Source organism: Streptopelia decaocto (assembly GCF_964273445.1).
Source record: "Streptopelia decaocto genome assembly, chromosome: 3".
Taxonomy (NCBI): domain Eukaryota; kingdom Metazoa; phylum Chordata; class Aves; order Columbiformes; family Columbidae; genus Streptopelia; species Streptopelia decaocto.
The window spans coordinates 4703573-4722454 of record NC_138656.1 but is presented as its reverse complement, the minus strand read 5'-3'; the positions used below and the strand labels follow the sequence as shown (position 1 = coordinate 4722454).

Sequence of the window (18882 nt, the reverse complement as noted above, 5' to 3'; positions counted from 1 at the left end):
TCTTGCACACTGCGGGGAGCCCAGTGTTCTTCCAGGCTTTACGGGAACCCTGTCCTATAGTACAATGGGGCAGAAAAGCTGGAAGCTGAAGTTAAGAATTTTACTTGTTCAAACAAACAGGAACACAAAGGAAAAAGCTGTAGTTGAAGAACTGATTTTCTTCTACTCCATTACATCTATGAGATTCAGAGTTTCAGGCTTCTTAAGCACTTAGTTTCTAAAATATTTTTCCAAGATGATCAGCAGAGTTTTCTTTGTTGCATAAAGCATATTTATCTTTTGTCCCAACCAAAGAAAGGCTCTACTTTATACTATGATTAATTTTCAAGGTGGTATCCCAGCAACAAGTATCCAGCAACATCTATGTAAAATTGACTGTACTTAAATAAACAGCAGAAAAAGGTTGCAGTTTCTTTCAGACTCTAGTGATGTTTAGATTTTTTTTTTCAGAGATATGTAGTAAGGAGAAGTAATAAATCAACTGATTTGAAAAGCAATGCTTCAGTGATTCTTTGCACATCTTCTGTTGTTTGCTAACAATTAAACCTCGCAATCTTACTTCAGCTAAGACTGCTACACTCTTTTATACCTAACTTCACAGACATTCCTTTGAATTTCAAGGAATGAAGCTCCCAAACCTACAAAGAAAGGTCTCATTGCTAAGGAGTAGCTGAGGTCTGGCTCGTGAAGATTTTGCCCCATTGTTCTTCAGGAGCCGTGGGAACTGGATCTACTAAAAAACCATTGGGGAAGCAAAGGTTGAGCAAACGTGACAGCACAGAGTTTTCTACACGAGCAACGGGTTAGGACACGGGTGTCAAACTCATTTTCACTGGGGGGCACATCAGTCTGTGGTTGTCCTCAAAGGGCCAAATGTAATTTTAGGACTGTATAAATGTAACTATCCGTTAATCCATATACCAGTTTCATTAAAAAATAAACAAAAAAAGTCTTCTGTGAAGACTGGTTTCACATACTGGTTTCATTAAGTTTGATACCCCTGGGTTCAGAGGTGCTGTCTCTGCCACAGATTGGTTCTGCTCCACATCTTGGACATCTGAATGTAGGTACTATCCTGCAAGAAGCTTCCTGGAAGAGAATCTCCACCTTGGAGGAAAGACTGAGGACACCTTCACTCCAGCGTCAACTAGAATCACCTGTTCAAGCAAATGCTTCTTGAAGAAAGCCTTCTTGAGGTACCCTCCTGTAAATGCTCCAGCTTGAGCAGGGCTCCCAGATTACCAGCATTTAATGGCTGCATCCCTGCAGCAGTAACAGCTTTGACATCGTAGCATTCCAACATTTACTCTATGCACCTTTTAGATAAGCTGCAGTGAGTTTATCTGTCACTTAACTCAAGCTATAGTTGGTTGTGGTGCGTAGATTTTTGGTGGTGGGTTTTTTTTGAGAAGGAAATAGATTATACCATTAGCCACACATTGTGCTAACACTGCTCTGGAATTGTGCCTTGAAAATTGTGCAACAGTCACCGATGCTTAAAATATTCTCCCAGCGCTTCGTGAGGACAGGTCACACAACCCCCTGCCCTTTCCTTTAATCCATTCACACTCCTTCCAGAAGCGAAGCCGGCACAGCATGAGCAGCCTTGAACAAATCGTCCTCAGCTCAACAGAGAGCAAACACCGCTGAATACAAGCAACACTTCGTAAGAGCCAGGAATACATTCAGATGCTTACCCTGGAAGATGGAAGATTACAAGCTTCTAACGCGGTCTCTACTCGTTTTCTGTCAGCAGAAAACAAGCGGTATATGCTGCAAAACAAAGAGAAACCAGAGGGAATTTGCTTAAAGACATAATGTGATGATTTCTGTGGCTTAAAGACTGAATATTGCTTCCCAGGCTATCACATCTTTAGTTATTTATTTCCATTTGCTGGCTGCTCGGTAAACACACCTGAGTTTAATGATGCCCACAATGAGTTTAACCCACACAAGCCCCTATTACAGTGGATAGTTAATTGAGAAAGTCACCTCTGCTCTCCAGATCAACTCAGCAACAGGCAATTGGAGTATATTTGTTCTCACGGCATGTCTCTGACGTAAAGAAATTATGGTATTGGGTTTTTTTCCGTTTGTTTTTTGTTTTTAAATTTTATGTTCACAAGCAGAACAAGGGCAGAGAAGCTAAATGCCTTGGTCAAGATCACAATGGCAATCTAGACCCAAAGGGATCCCGAGTACCACACTCTTTCCTGCAATATGTGACATCAACAGATGATAAAACTTTTATTCTAGACACGGGGGTCACATGTTCATCTCAAACACAGCAAAAGTCAGAAGAAATTACATGGTAAGGAAGGAGAACAGAACTTACTTCTTCAGAGGAATCCGCCCTTCTGGAGTCACCTGCAGCTTCAGTTTCGTGTAACTGTGGAGACAAAAGCATCCTGCTTTATTTTTACAGTATTTTCAAGCACCCCTCCACTAACATTCCAGCTCAATGCCAGTGCTCTGATCAGCTGGCAAATTCCACTCGCCTTTTTTGCCCAATATGAAAACCTGTTGGGATTTCATTAGTACGTAAATACATTTTCCATCAACGGTAACACACCTGTAGTGTCTAATACTGTCTTGTCTCGCAACACAACACTGCAGATATCATTAATGCACGAATTTATCATTCCCCCAAGCTCCTTCTCAGGCAGGCTGGAAAGGTGGCTGTTCTCCTTCTCTTCCAGGGGCTGAAACTGTCCCTGAATATCGTACACCCTGCATCCCTAAGCCCCCATCACACACATGGGAAGGTTTCTCCATTTGACCCTAAATGTTGTCACTCGCAACTGGAAGGAAATCAAATCACTGGCAACCAAAACATCTCTGCAGCAGAAGAGCATCAGTATATTCAGCAGAACCTGGGCAAGCCCAAGACACTTCCAGTGTGAAGCGATATAAAAATTACATGCTGAAACCATCTACAGACAGGCAATTATCCAGCTTTTGAACTGAATATTTAGAGCATCTCCATATCTCAGGACCTGTGACTTCTCTCACAAGCTCATTAAGGCAGCAAGATGAAGCTCTATCTTTGTTGTTGTTGAAATCTTTCTACATACTGATTCAGAGTCTCCTGAAACAGGAGCCATCCAGTAGCTTTAATGAGAAGCAGCTGGGCCTGTGGCTGCTGTCTGATGGTGCTCCCAGTTTGCGAGGACTACTGGTTACCAGCATCCTGCCTACCAGCAGCAGCCTGCCAAGAGCACAGCTTTCTGAGTGCTTCATCTCTTCCACTTGAATATAATTAAAACTATAAGTGAGCATTGCAGTAATATGGTCTGGTGAAAAATGTGGCAACGCTTAAGTATTTCAGTGGAATTTTTTTTATTGTTATTAAAAAAAACTTCTTCATTTTACCCACTGGCTTAGCAAAAGAAAAAGAAACGACACAGTTCTAATAAACACTGCTTTTCTTCCCAACCAAAAACGCCATTAGCAACCGCTTCAAAAACAAAGTATGTGCTAACGTTCCTAACAAGGATAGGAATATTTTCACAAATCCTTTTCTCCTCGTATATGTCTTCTGGAAACTGAAATCTCTTGTGCTACTGTGTCACCATACAAAAATATTGTCTTCTCTACCCCATCTCCCAGCGCTGAGGTAGATTAAAAAGGAAAGAATCACAGTGGTTAGTAAAAAAGGCTTCTTTGAGTTTGCCTTCTATTTTTTGAAACTTTTCAGTACCTTCTGGTCACACTTGGTGCTTTCCTCTACAGCAAAGATAGCTGGAAATAAAATGAACAAAAAAGAATTCTAAACTTCAGTTAGAGCAAACTAAAAACATGTGTTTGAAGAACAGTCAATCCCCACCAGCACTTGCCACCTTTTTTCCTCCCAAATTCTTTGTTACACATGAGATTCTATTTTTTCCCTGCAGCCATTATCCATCCATCTAAGAAAAGCAAGGATGTTATTGCTGTGAAAAAGCTTCCTAGGAGATGCTGCCATTGGTAGCAGCCAAAGGGACTCGTTTCAGTAGCTCGGTGCTGACTCCAGGAATGATAAACTCCAGACCCACCACTGACTCCAGGTTCCTGCAGTAAAGTCACCCTTTGCTCATCACTGCACAGGGCAGGATTTCAACACTAACGTACTCCAGTGCCCATTTTTGCACTCCAACATAAAAATACACTGTATGGTTACAACAGAATGAGCACTTTGTAACCCAAATGACAGTTTTTGTTAAGTACCTCTCCTTCCCAAATTAACCCTATTTTTCTCATCTGACCAAACCACAGGAGAGCTGCTCAAGCTGTTTATTGCACTTCCAACACTGCAAGCGACTGAATGCCACAAAAAAAGAGCTTTTCTAATTTGCTCTAATGCAATTTGCTTTTCTATTTTAACAAAAGAGTTCTGATAGGACTGCAAGCAGCCCTTTGCCTAGTACAGTAAAAATAAGAAGAAAATATTTTTCATCTTCAAAATCAAAGATTTCTCATGTTACTTTGATTTGGCATCTGTGCAGAAGACCCTGGAAACCCAACAGTTCCTAAGTGATTTATTAATTAGTGGAAAAAGAAAAGACACAGGAATGCCACGCTTGCCTGTTACTGAATCTACGCAATGTGTTCTATAACTTCTTCGTTAATTAACATTCCTTGAACAACCACAGAAAAATGGTTCCAACTAAGTCTGCTCTACTACATCTGAACCTGATGTGAAAACACCCATTAGGCACAGCCACAACCCTCCCCATTACGGACCTGCCGGCAAAGTCTGGTGGCCACCTGGGGATTGGAGTGGGAAGAGGCACGGAAACAGTAATAGCAAATCACTCCCGTGATGTGATGTACAGCCTGTGGAGCTGCTCTTGCTCTAACACCTGGGTCTGCTCAGTGCTTTCTCCGCTCTCACCATGGGGAACAATAAGGAAATGTTCAATGTTTCCATGTATTTGGGCTTTTGTTCACCTAACATATCATTGTTGTCCCAGGACAGCATTATCAGGTGCAAAGCTGCAGTTCCTGCAACGTCCAACCTTCAAAGTTTCTCCAAGAATTTCTGTTGACTTCAGCAGCACCACATGAACACGATGAGAAGGAAACGCATCCCACCCCCCCTCCTTCCCAGAACAGGCACCTATGAACATGCACATGGCATTAAAGTCAGGCAGTTGGGAACCTCCTGACTAAGCACGGGTGCATCTAATGAAGCTAGGCATGCACAACCTTAGAAAGCAAAGAAAAAAGGTGGACTAACTTGCTTCTTGGATGGAGGCAAGTTTTAGGAACCTAAGCCTAAATACCTAAACCCTGGTATTTAGCTGGACTGAATCTCTCTCTGCAAGCAGAAATTAAAAGGTGGTTGAGGAGACACAAAGCTGAATTTAACCAGTCAGTGTCTGGGCTGGGGAGGGTATATCTGCTCTTGTAGGTCCCCAAAAGGCCAGTGAACATCCCAGTTCATCACCATCACCACCTGGGTGGCTTTGCAGTGCTGTTCTCAATGATATCACTGAAGCAAAACTCCCTCGGCATGTACACATATCCAGCTAAGACTCATTAATCTCTGGTTCAGTTCTCTTGGAGGTGTGCTTTTACACCCCAAAGTTTCTCATTAACAGCTTTTATCCTTTGTAGAAAACAACTCAGAACCTGCACGCTATGCAAAGCAAACTACATGAATGGATTCACCCCTTCCCTCTGAATCTTGTGAAAACCAGAGAGATTAGACTGAGGAAAAGATTTCTTCCATTTCTCATTTTTTGATCAATAACAGAAAAAAAGGAAAATGAACCAGAAGCAAATCAGTCCAGAACATTCATTCATTTTAAATGGAGAGCTTCAAACTACAGCTGAAAATACTACTTTGGTACACTAGGGAAAGACGGCATTTAATTCTGTTTTTTTGCCACAACTTAGTAGTTTGCAAGAAGAACCCTAACAAGACTTTTGTTTAAATGACATTCAGATAACAGGCTTTTTAAAATCATGAGAAAGGACAGCCTGTGTTTACAAAAGTGACAACTCATCAAAGCAGAAACAATAGATGACAATGTGACTAACAAGAAAAGAGGAAAATGACGCAGAGAACAGAGCAACACCCACAGCATTAAATCCGATGGCCACTTACGCTTTTTCCAGAAATGCGTCCCTTGACATGTTCTGTGCCAACAAATTTGTTGCCAAACTGAACACTTCATCTGACCATTCCTATAGAGAGAAAATTGGATTGAGTGAGGCTCAGTTTAGATGTTTACTTACACAGTGCAAAATATTTTGGAAAATTATGTTGTTAGTAAAACGCGCCTAATTGAAGTCTGAACTTGATTTTTCCAATTACAGCTTCCTTCCTCATTTGTGAGTCTTGACTTTCTTATGCTGCAAAAAACGAAGACGGTTAGAAATATGTATTTTTAAAGATATCTTATTCTAATGTATTAGAAGAAAAATCACAAGGATAAATGTCAGATGCAAAGCACATTTAAATTTGTGGGAGATGCAAAATAAATGCCCCAGAAAAATACATTTTCTTGTGTTGGGCACTGTTCTGGTTGACAGACTAAAGATTAAAAATGGAGCCCCTTAGCACCGTTCTTGTAAAATGAAGCTGAAATGGGCTCAGAGCCCTTTGAAGACACACCTGACGTGGTGGGACACAGACCACACCAGAAGAAGTTTCTTGCTCCAATGTCCCCTCTTGCAAGACTTTGCTGTAAGAACCTCCACATCACTCTCCCCACAGATCACCGAGTAATTCAGACAACAAATATAATGCCTTGTCTTTTATAGTGGATACCAGATCAAGAACTGGAAGTACTGACTCCATCTAAGATCTTACCAGCCAACATAAGTAACACACTTAAAAAACCCAAAGCAGTAGAAATATATAGGAATATATTAAAATTATTCTGATACACTGGGAAGAAGATTCAACTCCAAACAGAAGCACTCCTCTTCCTCTGACCATACATCCTCACACTGTGGTCCTGTCCCTCGCTACATTATTTTCCCCCTCGCTACCCTGATGTATAGAAGAAATCTCCTCTGGCTGCCCATGGACAGTCGCTGCTCTTCCCAGGGCTCTCCCACGCTTTTCCCTTTATTTTTCCACCTAATTTTTCTAATTCCTACACATGTTGCTGAAGTCCTTCCCTTAGGTCCCCAGCAGGGCTGATCCATCATTATAACCCAACATTCAGACTCTGACTGCTCACCCTGTCGCTCTCCTCCCCTGCAGGTCTCTCCTGCAGCTTTTTATTGACAACTTCAGTTTCCTTTTCCTTCCTAACCTGGTGCTTATTTACAATCTCTAATTGTAATCCTTCTAAATCACAACTGTGGGTTTGGACTGGCTTTGCTTATTTTTGTTCCTTTCTTTTTTAAATGGATTAAACAATGTCTTTGCAAACAATGTAAGTTTTTTTCTTGATGAAGTTTTCTGAGTTTTCTTTGAAATTAAATTGAGTTTCTTTCCATATCAGCCCAGATCCAGAAACACATACCCTCTTCCAGATGCATATTTTTTGGATGTATACTCTACTCTTGTTTCTTCTTTTTCTTGAGGAAAATGCAAACAAATAGGTGATATTCTGCCAAAAACTCATAATGATGAAAAGTATCGACATCCAATGAAGCAAACACTGATCCGTCACTTTAGAGGCTGCAAGCTTGTTTTACCTAAAAAGCCTCAAGTTTCTGTGTGACTAGGTGATCAATTTGGGAGGTTCAGAAGGTATCACTTATTTTTCTATATTTTTTTTTAATGTGCTAAGATTTGTTCCCTAAAGCTCTCAGATCTTATTCCTGAAACCACTCTCACACAGTCACCCCCAATGAGGAGGAGATAAGGCTACTGACGTGCCTGCTGTTAGATGAGCTTTGGACATCCTTGAACCACCAGATCCTTAAGCCCACCCCATGTGCAACCCCACCCCAAAGCGGGTGAGACAACCTGCCTCTCAGAACTGCTATTCTGGAGACAAACCCCTGTTGCTGAGATATCCCCAGCTACCTCTCCTGACCACTTCCATTTTCTTCTTTTCTTTACTTGTTTTTCCTCCTTAGGTCTAATTTGAAAAAAAAACAGGGGTGTGAGAAAGAACAAGAGAAAGGGTCGGGTTCATTAGCAACACCAATGCTTTGTTGTGACTCTTGGAACAGAAAGCGCATTAAGTGCGGTATTTTTTTTCCTTCTTGGCAACTCATTTTTCCATGCTCAAAATAGGCTCATCTTGTAAACACGGCTTTGTTGAGGCACTAATAATAGCAGTTAAAACTTCTCCCTGTGACAGTAATGGCTGCAAAGATGAACGGCGACATAAAATATTATTTCGAAATTGAAAATACATTGGCTGTTAACACATCTTGATAGCTTTTGTTTTGATCTCACCGATTCCGCTGAGTTTCAAACTGAAGTATTTTGTAGAAAACAGAAGTAGAGCACTTTGGGAGCATCCCACACCCTAGGTCTTCCTTCTCTTTGTCCAAGCACTTGTTGTAAGGGAAACTTCGTTATTATGTGCCTGTCACGAGCATTATTTATATAAACAGTCTTGCCATGTTCCTTTGGTAGCTTATCCTGGCTTTTCAAGTGCTCGCATTGCTCTTGCCAAATATCCTAAGGGCTACCTGCAGGCTGAGCCGTCTCTAACGACACGGGTGTCAAGTCAACAAGTCACAAGCAACACTTGCTCATTGCCTTTCCCATTTTAGGTTCTTCATTCCAGCCACCACAGAGCCACAGCCAAAAAAACAACATCAGAAAATACGCCAAGGATCGCATCATCTTTCCAGTCACTGCTCTGAACCCTCAGCAGGAGGGGAAACAGCCCTGAGCACAGAGCCACAGAAATCAAGATGCTTTGGACTGATTTGGCACCAAGCTGCGAGCCGAGATGAGTCTCGCCACTTCGGCCACCAAACAGCTCTGTGTCCTTGGGTTTGCTGCCTGGCACAGGTAAAGCCCGTCTTCCACCTCTGTGCATGGTGCACTCCGCAGCCACCCGGACCAGCAGCGCTCGCCGAGAGCACTCTGCGGCGTGCAAACAGAAAACAGCCGACTGCACAAAGGTTACAGCAGCCTCTAAATCACCGCAGTAGCTGTGGACTCCTATACACATGCAATATAAAAGGAAAATATAAATCTGGGTGTTTTGAAATAGGACTGTATTAGTGCCAACAAACTGTTTGCAGGCTGGAAGCCTCTGATCCCGTTCGGTAGCAGCAGAGCCCAGCCTGACATGCAACTCCGAGCAAGTCACATCCATCATGATAAAAGCTCCCTGAACTCAATCTCCTCTTGGCTACGTCCTGTTACACTAATTCATATTTATCTCATTCCTGTGAACTTTACTAACAAATTATTGAGCTGTTCTGAGCTTTGGCAGGTAGCATATAAGCAGCAGTTCATTTGGAAATCTGTTGCTCAGTGAAGTAATTTCTCTCCTCTATTACACGCATCAGGATACATACTGTAAGACATTTATCTCAACACAAGAGATGAGATTTTTTTCATAAGAAAAGACAGCACACATTCTTGAAAACAATTCCTTCAAATCAGAACTGACTACATGCGAAGGCAATGTTTCTCGCACATTTGGTTTTGCTGGGAGGTTAACAAAGCAAGCCGCTCAAATTCTACACTCTTGGCATCCTTATGAATTTTATTAAAAAAAAAAAATATGTCAAATGGATGTGAGTTTATATGGTTTTCTTTACCATTCTATTACACTGAGCTGGTCAAACTCTTACCAGGGAAGCTGGAAAAAGAAAGATGTGTGCTGGAAAGCATAATATAGCACAACTTGTGAATAATCTTCTACGACATCGTTTCATGTATGGAGGAATTCATCAGCTCCTAGTGACTGATCTTACCCAAAGCCCATCAAACCGAGGAAAGACAGAATTCCTTGGGCTCTGGATAGGGATCGGTATGGCCAGGACAGAGTAGTGTGGTAAGAATAGAGTTGGTATGAGAGGCACAAACGAAAGAGAGGGGGAAAAGATGGGAAAGATTGGGTGTTTGCTTTTGAAGTTATTCCATTTGGGAAGAGACACAGAAGTTTGCAGGTTGGACTTTATGTTGGAAATGGAGACAAAGAGCATCTGCTTAGAATAGGGTTTGAGAATAAAGCTCTTGCTTTAGCCCTGTGTTTGTGGATGCTCACAAACCCTCTCCTAAGATAGGTACACCTGTCTGGAAATAAGCAAGCACCTTATCAGTGCTCCTACTCTTCATCATCAAGACGTGTCTCACAATCTGCCTTTTAGACCATTAACCAAAAATATTCAGTGCCCTTCCATTCATCACTAATGTACCTTAAATATTAGTTACTTTCTCCTGGATGAATGAACATAAAACAGTACATTGCAACTAAGCCATCATTTCTAGCTCTTTCAGTCACTTAAAGCAAGTTGAATAGCCCAAGGCTCTTATTTTCATAATTTTCCCCCAACTTGGCCAGTGGATGTGATGAACAGAGTCTGCAGCAGAACAGAAAGCCACCTGCAGAGGAAGAAAACCCCATAATTGAGTAATTTTAAGTGTCTCACTAAGACTGTTACAGCTTACTTTGCCGTTCCCCTCCAAGGGAGGATAAATCAATACCTGTCACACAACCTGACAAATAAAGTATCACAAACGAAGGGTTAATCTGAAAAATATTCATGCACTGAAAAGGGAAAGGTGGGGGAGTTTTTCATTGGCACTTGCTTTCCCCGGAACGTCAGTGAGAGGACGGGTCAACATTTGTGAGTGTGATGTTGAAAATGTCTTTTATTTACACGCCTTCTCAGAGGTCTCCGAAGAGACGATTTGTGCCCAATGTGCTTATTTATAACAACTTCTGAGTCACTACACGGGTCCTGGAGATGATAAGGACCAGATTCTGTGGTCTGGCTCATATCGAGTTGGAAAGCACGGTAAAGAAGGAAGTGTTTTTTCAGATGTATTCAACAGTGACCAAACTCGGCTCTCACTAAAACAATCAGGATATTAAGCACGGTCTCAGGGCAAGGACAGCAAATCTGCAATGCTGGGAAAATCCCAGCCCCACGCTACACTGCCTGAGAGATAAAATATGAATTTGTTTGGTCTACTGCATTTATAAATAACAAGGAAGACTTAGATTCTCGATTACTCAGATTGTAGGAGTTACTCAGGATTTAGAGCAGCCAAGCTTTTCTAAAATATGGTTTTATCTACAGTATTTTTAAGGTTCCACTACCAAACAGAAAACAGCCCTAAAATAGCAATTTCTGCACTATTTCAGCAAATAGATTATGCTCTACTGATTGCTGGCTAGACAGGAAAAAGACAGCCATACTCTTCTGATTTAGGTGATTCTCCCTCTCCCTTGGTAAGGGCCAATCATTTTGCTGGTAAAGCTTTAGCAGACATTTTCATTTTCCATCATATGTCCATTTTTTTCCCTTAAGAGCTGTTTCATTTGCTTCCACTTTCGCAGTGTTAAGATTTCTTAACCACACCTGTGGAGTACAATTCTGCGTTTTCAAGTCTGGAGACAGCACTTCCCACTCAGCGGTCCATAGACCACCACAAACTCATTCTGTTTGTATTCTTTTATATCAAAGAAACAGTGGGAATTGTGGATTTGCCAAAGAGACCCAAATCAGCTAATGAAAACTGGTAAACAAAAATACATCCTCCTAGGTTAAATGTTTTATCCTACGACCTTTTTTTAAACTGGTCTGACCATCCTCCTTGCCTGTGAGGTGACAAATTAATTCTTCTGTTGTTAAATAACGGCAGTCTACAGATAAATTACCTTTTTAGCACTATGTTTTGGACTGGAGGACGCAAACCATATGAAAGTGTGTTCTGCGTGCGGTTATCCAGAGCCTGTCATCAGTCAAGCTGCATGAATGGAAGTGCAAAGAGGAGCAGCTCTGAATGGCAATTTGGGATAGATAAATCAAAGAGCTCCCACTTCATGGGACACAAATGAGTCAGAGAGAAAGTGGAAGAAGGAAAGAAATAAACATGCACAAATTCAGTCAGAACTTGCTTGTCACACACAAATGTGTTTTCTGTGGTGTGTTGGACACAAATGAAGGTATTGTATACCTGCATGGAAAAAAATACTTCGCTGAGGTAACAACGTTGATTTCTCAATTCTTATCAAGGGCTATCAGCAGACAAAATGCAACACTTAGAATTAACCTTTGGTCATGAGCAGAAAACAGTCACGTAAGTTAAATTAGGTATCTGATTGCAGTTACCCACTACTCTGATACAGGCCAGCCACTTCTGAACCTTGGTCTCACAGATGATCCACAATTCTCACACATTTAGAACAAGCATAAAAGGGTGAGATGTAAACCACATATAATGTGTTTGGAGAGTCACAGTATACCACTTATAGCTGGTATGCATGTACCATTATTTTCGCAGTGTTCATTTGGGCTTTACAAGCAATGTTCTGAAGATGAGCACACATATCAGGCGAGGGATTATTCATGGAATTAACATCCAGGAAAAAAAATGATTGCACAGCTCTATAACAGAACTGAGGTTTATTTCACAGCGATCTCCACTTTCACCTCATTTATCCGTATCTCAAAACAATACTTTAAATGCATTAATTTTATATGACACAGAAGACTGTATATTACCTTTGCTATGTCCTCCTGGAATGCCACCAAGTTCAAGTACGATATATTGACCAGGTCCGGACCATAGACAACAGTTATCATTCGATTTTCCAGTCGACCTCCTATGTTCCCAGCATCCAAAAGTTCGCGTAGTTTTGGATCCTGCAGGTAAACACATTACAAAATGGTTACAAATCTTCTGCAACTACTTATACTAAAAGAGGTGATTTTTTTTGCAAATACTTCAAAACTTGTGTTATTTTGAACAGTCTAAGCATGATGACATTACATTCTAATCTGGTTAATTATTCATTAAAATATTTAAAGTTATTAACTCAGAATAGAAAGAAAATCACTACTGTAAATCCTTTAAAGCCTGTGAGCTCTGTATTGGCATAGTACAGAGTCAAAGCTGTTCAGCTGATGGCTGTGCATTCCTATTCTCAGTTATTTTGCCTCAGAATTTAAGCATAAACTGTTTTGCTTATCAAATTAACACAATCTGTCCAAAGGCTACTGGTCTCGGCAGAGAGATTCTCTACGATTTCAATGGATTTTAGATAAAGCTCAAAATGAGAACTTCATTTTGCCCAAGGAATTGAGAAGACTGGAGATAACTGTCTTAAACACCATGAAATGAATAATACTTAACGGTGATGCCACCCTCTTTCTTCATGCCCGAAAAACCATGCATTACTTAAATTGTAAATATATTCAATTTATATTTCGTTTTTAGTCTTTTTTTTTTTTTCAGGTTTATATCCAAAATAGAAACCACTACATAACATTTCTGTGAAGGAAAGATATATTCAATGATTTTTATCAGCTCCTAATAGCCTGATCTTCAGGTTATTTTGTAACTCTGCTGGTTTCTAGGAGGCTGCAGCATTCCCAAGAAATGCACTTGGTGTTTTTCAAATAGAGAAAACTGCTTGGTCCTTGGCCTCAAGATGGAGTTTAGAAAGGCAAAGAGAGATGAAAAGAAGCCGCGCATGACTGGATTCAATCCTTTGAATAAGGCCGGTATAATTTGAAAGCTCAGATTTCCCGAAAGGTAAGATTTTTCAGTCGGCTACAAATACTAAAAAATAGTATCGCTATGGGATGTCGGATTCTGTGTAGAGATTAAATGATTTCAACACTGATGCAAACATACGCTGCCATTTACATTTCACTCTCATACGAACCTTTTCCCTCCATTGGCTGCATATGTTCAGTGTTTACAGCACTTCTGAATATTTAATAACTTTGGAAAAATAATCTCAGTCTCCACCAACTGATTCAAATTTAACTTAGCGTAACAGGATAATAAGTTTTAAATGATGAAAAGGGCCATTTTTCATCAATCTGAAAGGAAATCCTATAGGGATGAGACCTCAATCTATGATAAAAGGCATCTTCTGATTGATATCAGATCTGCTTGTAGGCAATGGAGCTCTGCATATGTTCACCATATACTTCACAAGGTTTAGGAGAGCATCTTGAAATATGGCATATTAACTGGGAAGAAACTACAAGGTTGTCTATAATAAAATGCTGAGGCTCATTAAATACTGGGTATGATGGCAAGTGTTGCAGGAAAACAGACAGAATAATCCCATTTGAGGGTTCTGTAAAGAAGGAATTAGACTGTGCTCTGAGACAAAGAAGATTTCATGGGTAAAATACTTAATGACAGGCTTTCACATAAGAGAAAACCAGAAGAGGGATATAAAAATAGTAGTTGCATTCCAGGGATAAGGATCTGAAGGAGAAAGACAGAGAAATTGGATAATTCACATCTAGGAGAAAAGCTGCAGAAATGCCCTGAAGACGCCAAGTCAGTGACAGTGTATTACTAGATGGGCTCCTTTCTCTTTTATTTACAGGCTGAATGTTACAAAGCTTTGTTTAATTGCTCTGAAAGATGAGAACTCATCTGCTTTTTACTCTCTACCGTTTCAAACGCGAAATCAGACTGATAAATGCTTTTGCTAAAGGGCCTGTCTGGGAAGAGCATCCCTCTTTCTGAACTCAACCCAAACAGCATTGTCTATATGGTCTTATTCTTTCACAGATTTGTCTTTCTTTCCTTTCTGCCATTCCCTGGCTGAACCCCTTGCTCGCAGTTTCACTCTTGGTGATGAACTGCAATCATATCAACAAAAGAAGAAAGATGATCACCTTTTTGCTTCATAATTATACTCAACTATAGGATGACTTATGATGGATCATACACTAGTTAGTCTATGATATGAATTAGCCATGCATCACATAGAATTTAAAAAAAGAGACATATTGAAACAATGTGTCTTTTTCAAAGCAAATTCATGAAAAGAGAAGTTGTCTGGGACTGGCTCAGTAAGGTTTTTACAAGTGCAAAGTGGCCAATCAGGCAATGTATGAATTTGGTCTTCCAAACCATGGGATTTTTCTCCAGGTTTTAAAGGTAAGAAATCAGGCAGATCATACTCTTTGGGTTGCTGGGTTTGGAGGAGTAAAATGTTGAATTCGTCTCTCCTGTTTAAGACTTGTCTAACAAGCCTGAAGCAGAGTCCCTTACAGCAATACAGTATCTGGCTGCCACTCAGCACCTATTATTTTATAATGGGCATTCACTGAGTATCTTGGGCTATCTCAGTGTAACCTGCAACAGGCTCCACACATCTAAAAATATATATTTTTATTATAAATTCAGTGAAAGAGAATATTTTTGATACTAACACGATTCACGCCCCTTTTGATCCCTGCCACAGGTGTATTTGCTCTTTAAGGGTGACAGCTGCATTGCCACTTGTCAGTGACAACTTAGCCCTTAGCTGATTGATATAGGTCATTTATTTGGTCCTTAGGTCTAAGTTCTCAAACTTAGACACCAAAGCACTCTGTCAGCTCTTTGTATTCCTCATGAACAGCTCTGCCCCCTTATTACTGCACTTAGCTGGAAACACCACTAAAGAGCTGAGCAAAATATCCTTTATCAAAATCTTGAGGACTATGGAAGCTCTATGGATCAAAGCCCTTTTTAAAATGTCAGCAAATTTCCCTGTGGAGATGATAAGAAAGCAGATGGAGAAAAAACAAGCAGCAAGACCAAATTTAGCTTCTTTTATGTAAATCGGATTATTTCCATTTTGATAATTCCATTTTGAGGAACGAGACAAAGTCTGCTGCTCTTTGGTGCTGCATTTGATAGACTGGCTCACAAGTAGACAGATTGGGTTTTGGCGTAAGCTTTTTGCCAGAAGAATTATACCTAGCGAATATCAATTATAGTAATTTTTTAAACACCTGAGCTACTGAAGCTCTGTGATGTTAGGAACACATCCATGGGATGCTCAATAAACAGCTATTGACAGCATCCATGTAACTCAAAGCTCCCTTTGTAACAGAATGATTTATTAAGTCTGTTTCAATGTTGTCTGGCAAAGCAGCATCCTTTTGCCTCTTTTACTCAGAAGATCTAGGTGGCAGGTTGATTTTTCCCTTCCAGTAAAGTCTAGCAAGAGCTTCAGCTCAAGGACTTGTCCTAAAACCAGGTGGGAAAGCCAGTGTTTGTGATGGGACATCTCTGTGGTTAAAAGGCTGATAGATTCCCAGAGAGAGACACAAATTGTGAGCAGGCAAATACAGAAGAAGTGACAAGGATGGTACTGACCGCACAAACAGCCTTAGAATCCATTAAAAATTAAGATGAACCATGTCAAGTTGTGGCAAGAGGACTATCTGCTCATTTGGTAACAATTCCTCCCTATTCAGTGCTGTTGTCTTGAGAAAACTACCCAAAGAATATATACCTTAAATCAATCCAAAACAAAATTAGCCCAAAACACACACACAAAAAACTAAAACGTTATGGAATTCCTACAACATGAATGAACAAATCCTGAATAATCATGTTTTGTTAGTAACCAAGATCCTGTAGACAGACAGATAAAAACAGATTTCAATCAGACTCCCAAAACTTATTCCTGTTGTATTTTACATTATTTTTTTGTGATTTCCAGTGAAAGGAAACTTTAAAAGACTCTTCAGCCAAATTAATGACAATCTCCATGAGGACTACTTTCAGCTGTGGTTGCTGATACTAAAATGCAGCTCTCAACACTTATTAATAAATTCCAATTAAGATGTGCTCTGCACATTACAATAAATGCTGTAACATCTTTTAATAGCATCCCCATCTCTTTAAACTTTTCTCTGAAAATGTGCAACACATCAGCAGTCTGTGAATATTTTCTTATCCATACATGTGTGTGTGTATATATATATATATATATATATATACACATAAAAGGCTACCGTGCGGTTCAGTAAAACTCTGATTTAAACTTATCAAGGAGCAGCAGGTCAGCCGAGGTTCCACCTCAGATGTAACGCGTCGCCTTTTGTTACTTCTCCAAGCTGCAGCACCATCTCAAGAGCAGCCACCTCCCATCCCAGACCTATGTTAAATGTAAAAAAATCTGTCCAATGCTGAAGATTTTCCATGGGTTTTAATTGTTACAATGTGATGGCCAAACTGGGTGGTTATCAAAAGACTCAGACAGAACTTCTAGGCTGATAGAACAGTTGTGCAATTAGAGGGTTTTGGGTTTTGCTGTTTGAAGATAGTAATTCATAAAGCAAAAACATCTAATGGAGTCATTACATACTACACTACATGTATAGAGTACATAGTGTGTACTATATTATCTAAACAACACTCCTGTGCAAGCAGAATGTCACCCGCTCCCTGCCCCAAATATCTAGCAACTGAAATCATTTTCTCACACATTTCATATAGTGAAACATTGTCTTTAAGATGACAAATACTTGAGTCTCACTGAATCTGCAGGTATAAAATTGGGTCCCAAAGCCTCCAAAAAGTAGATTTAAAAAAAACAAACCCAAAGCAAACATCAAACAAGCCATAAAAAGGAACCCCCAAACAAACCCCCACCAAACTCTACACACAAACTCATTTTTATCAGCTACTTTCATTATTTGTGTCAAGCTAACCTGCAATTTCCAAATGCTTTCTGTTGGTAGTACTAAAAATATGCCATACTCCTTACTTTAAAACGCTATATTTAATGAAGCAAAAGTTTCTGTCAGTAAAGCAGGGCTGGACAGAACTGTACATTTTGTTGTAGATTTCAAAACTACATTACATAGCTACACGGGTACTTCAGAATTCCCAGAACTCTATATCACAATCCAAATTGTTATGTTGTATTTGTGTCCTGATAACTTCAAGACTGGAGAGGTCAGAAAAATGGGCAACAGAATTTTGTCTTAGTTCCTTGCTCATCAGAATAAGATTTCAAAGCATTCAAAATGCGATTTATATTTTTATCACTCTTTATGTGTCCTAGGAGAAGGAGGGAAGAGTAATTAGATAGTTAGATATACAAAGAGTTTTCCAGAAAAACACTCAAGTTTGTGCTTAGATTAAACAAAGAACCTCGTTAAAACAGGCCCTTGCATTGTGACTCTGTCAAAAGCCAAACTCCCACAGATTTTCCTCAAATAGAGCAAAGTCTTATCTTCAGGAGTGCCTTATCACAGAGTGTTTATCAACAAAAATGTATATATACACACATATAGCATACACATCTAATATATTTGACCCAGCTTTCAAAATATCAGATCTTAACTCTTCAGGCATCAGTTAAGTTGCTGTTGTAGGGGCAGCATAAATAAATACTGCCTCTAAATCAGCCCACTTACCCCCATGGACTTTAGGACTCAGGACTTCAGCAGCTCCGCTGACCTGATCCAGCTGAACTCCACAGAGCAAACTGCCCAGCACAGAACACCAAATAAAGGTAGGAATTGCTTCCTAATACTCTGTTGAAGTGATTTTGTACCACCTGTAGTAGCTACAGCACACAGTTCCGGCCTGCAAGACTTCTTAGGTCCATGATGATAGTTAAGAGTTGAGTCTTTATCTCTCCAGGTTAAGTGTCTCATCTTGTCCAGCGACTCCATCTGTATCGACAGCCACACAAGAAGTGAAGGGCCTCCCTAGGCTGGTATTTCCCCACCTGTGTCACAGCAGAATAAATTACCCACCTGTGCTAGTGAGCACATGAGGTGCAGGTGCAAGTGGTTTACTGGAGAAGTCTAACAGCTGGAGGTGAGACAACCCCACCACAAGTGTCCTGTCCCACCCCAAATCCTTCCTTGCAAAGGGACCACCACTCTGCACCACCTCTTGAGCTGCTATGAAGCATTATGGTGCACTGGTGTGGCCCTCAGCAACAAAATGTTCTTGCTAACTGGATTAAAGTCACTGTTAAGAATCTCAATGCAGATTTCAGAGCTGGTTCAACCACCCCTTCTGTC

The 18882-nt window shown here is 40.3% G+C and overlaps 1 protein-coding gene across 2 annotated transcripts in view; it reads right to left on the bottom strand.

Annotated features, from left to right (window-relative positions):
- PLCB1 (phospholipase C beta 1) overlaps nt 1-18882 on the bottom strand; it is a 361445-nt gene that overhangs the window by 139115 nt on the left and 203448 nt on the right. For both annotated transcript variants that reach the window (XM_082050060.1, XM_082050061.1), the window contains exons 4-7: nt 12595-12735; nt 6092-6171; nt 2336-2389; nt 1698-1773 (exon numbers count right to left, since the gene is read on the bottom strand). In XM_082050060.1, the coding sequence (XP_081906186.1) occupies nt 1698-1773; nt 2336-2389; nt 6092-6171; nt 12595-12735 (351 nt within the window). The remainder of the gene's footprint in view (nt 1-1697; nt 1774-2335; nt 2390-6091; nt 6172-12594; nt 12736-18882) is intronic.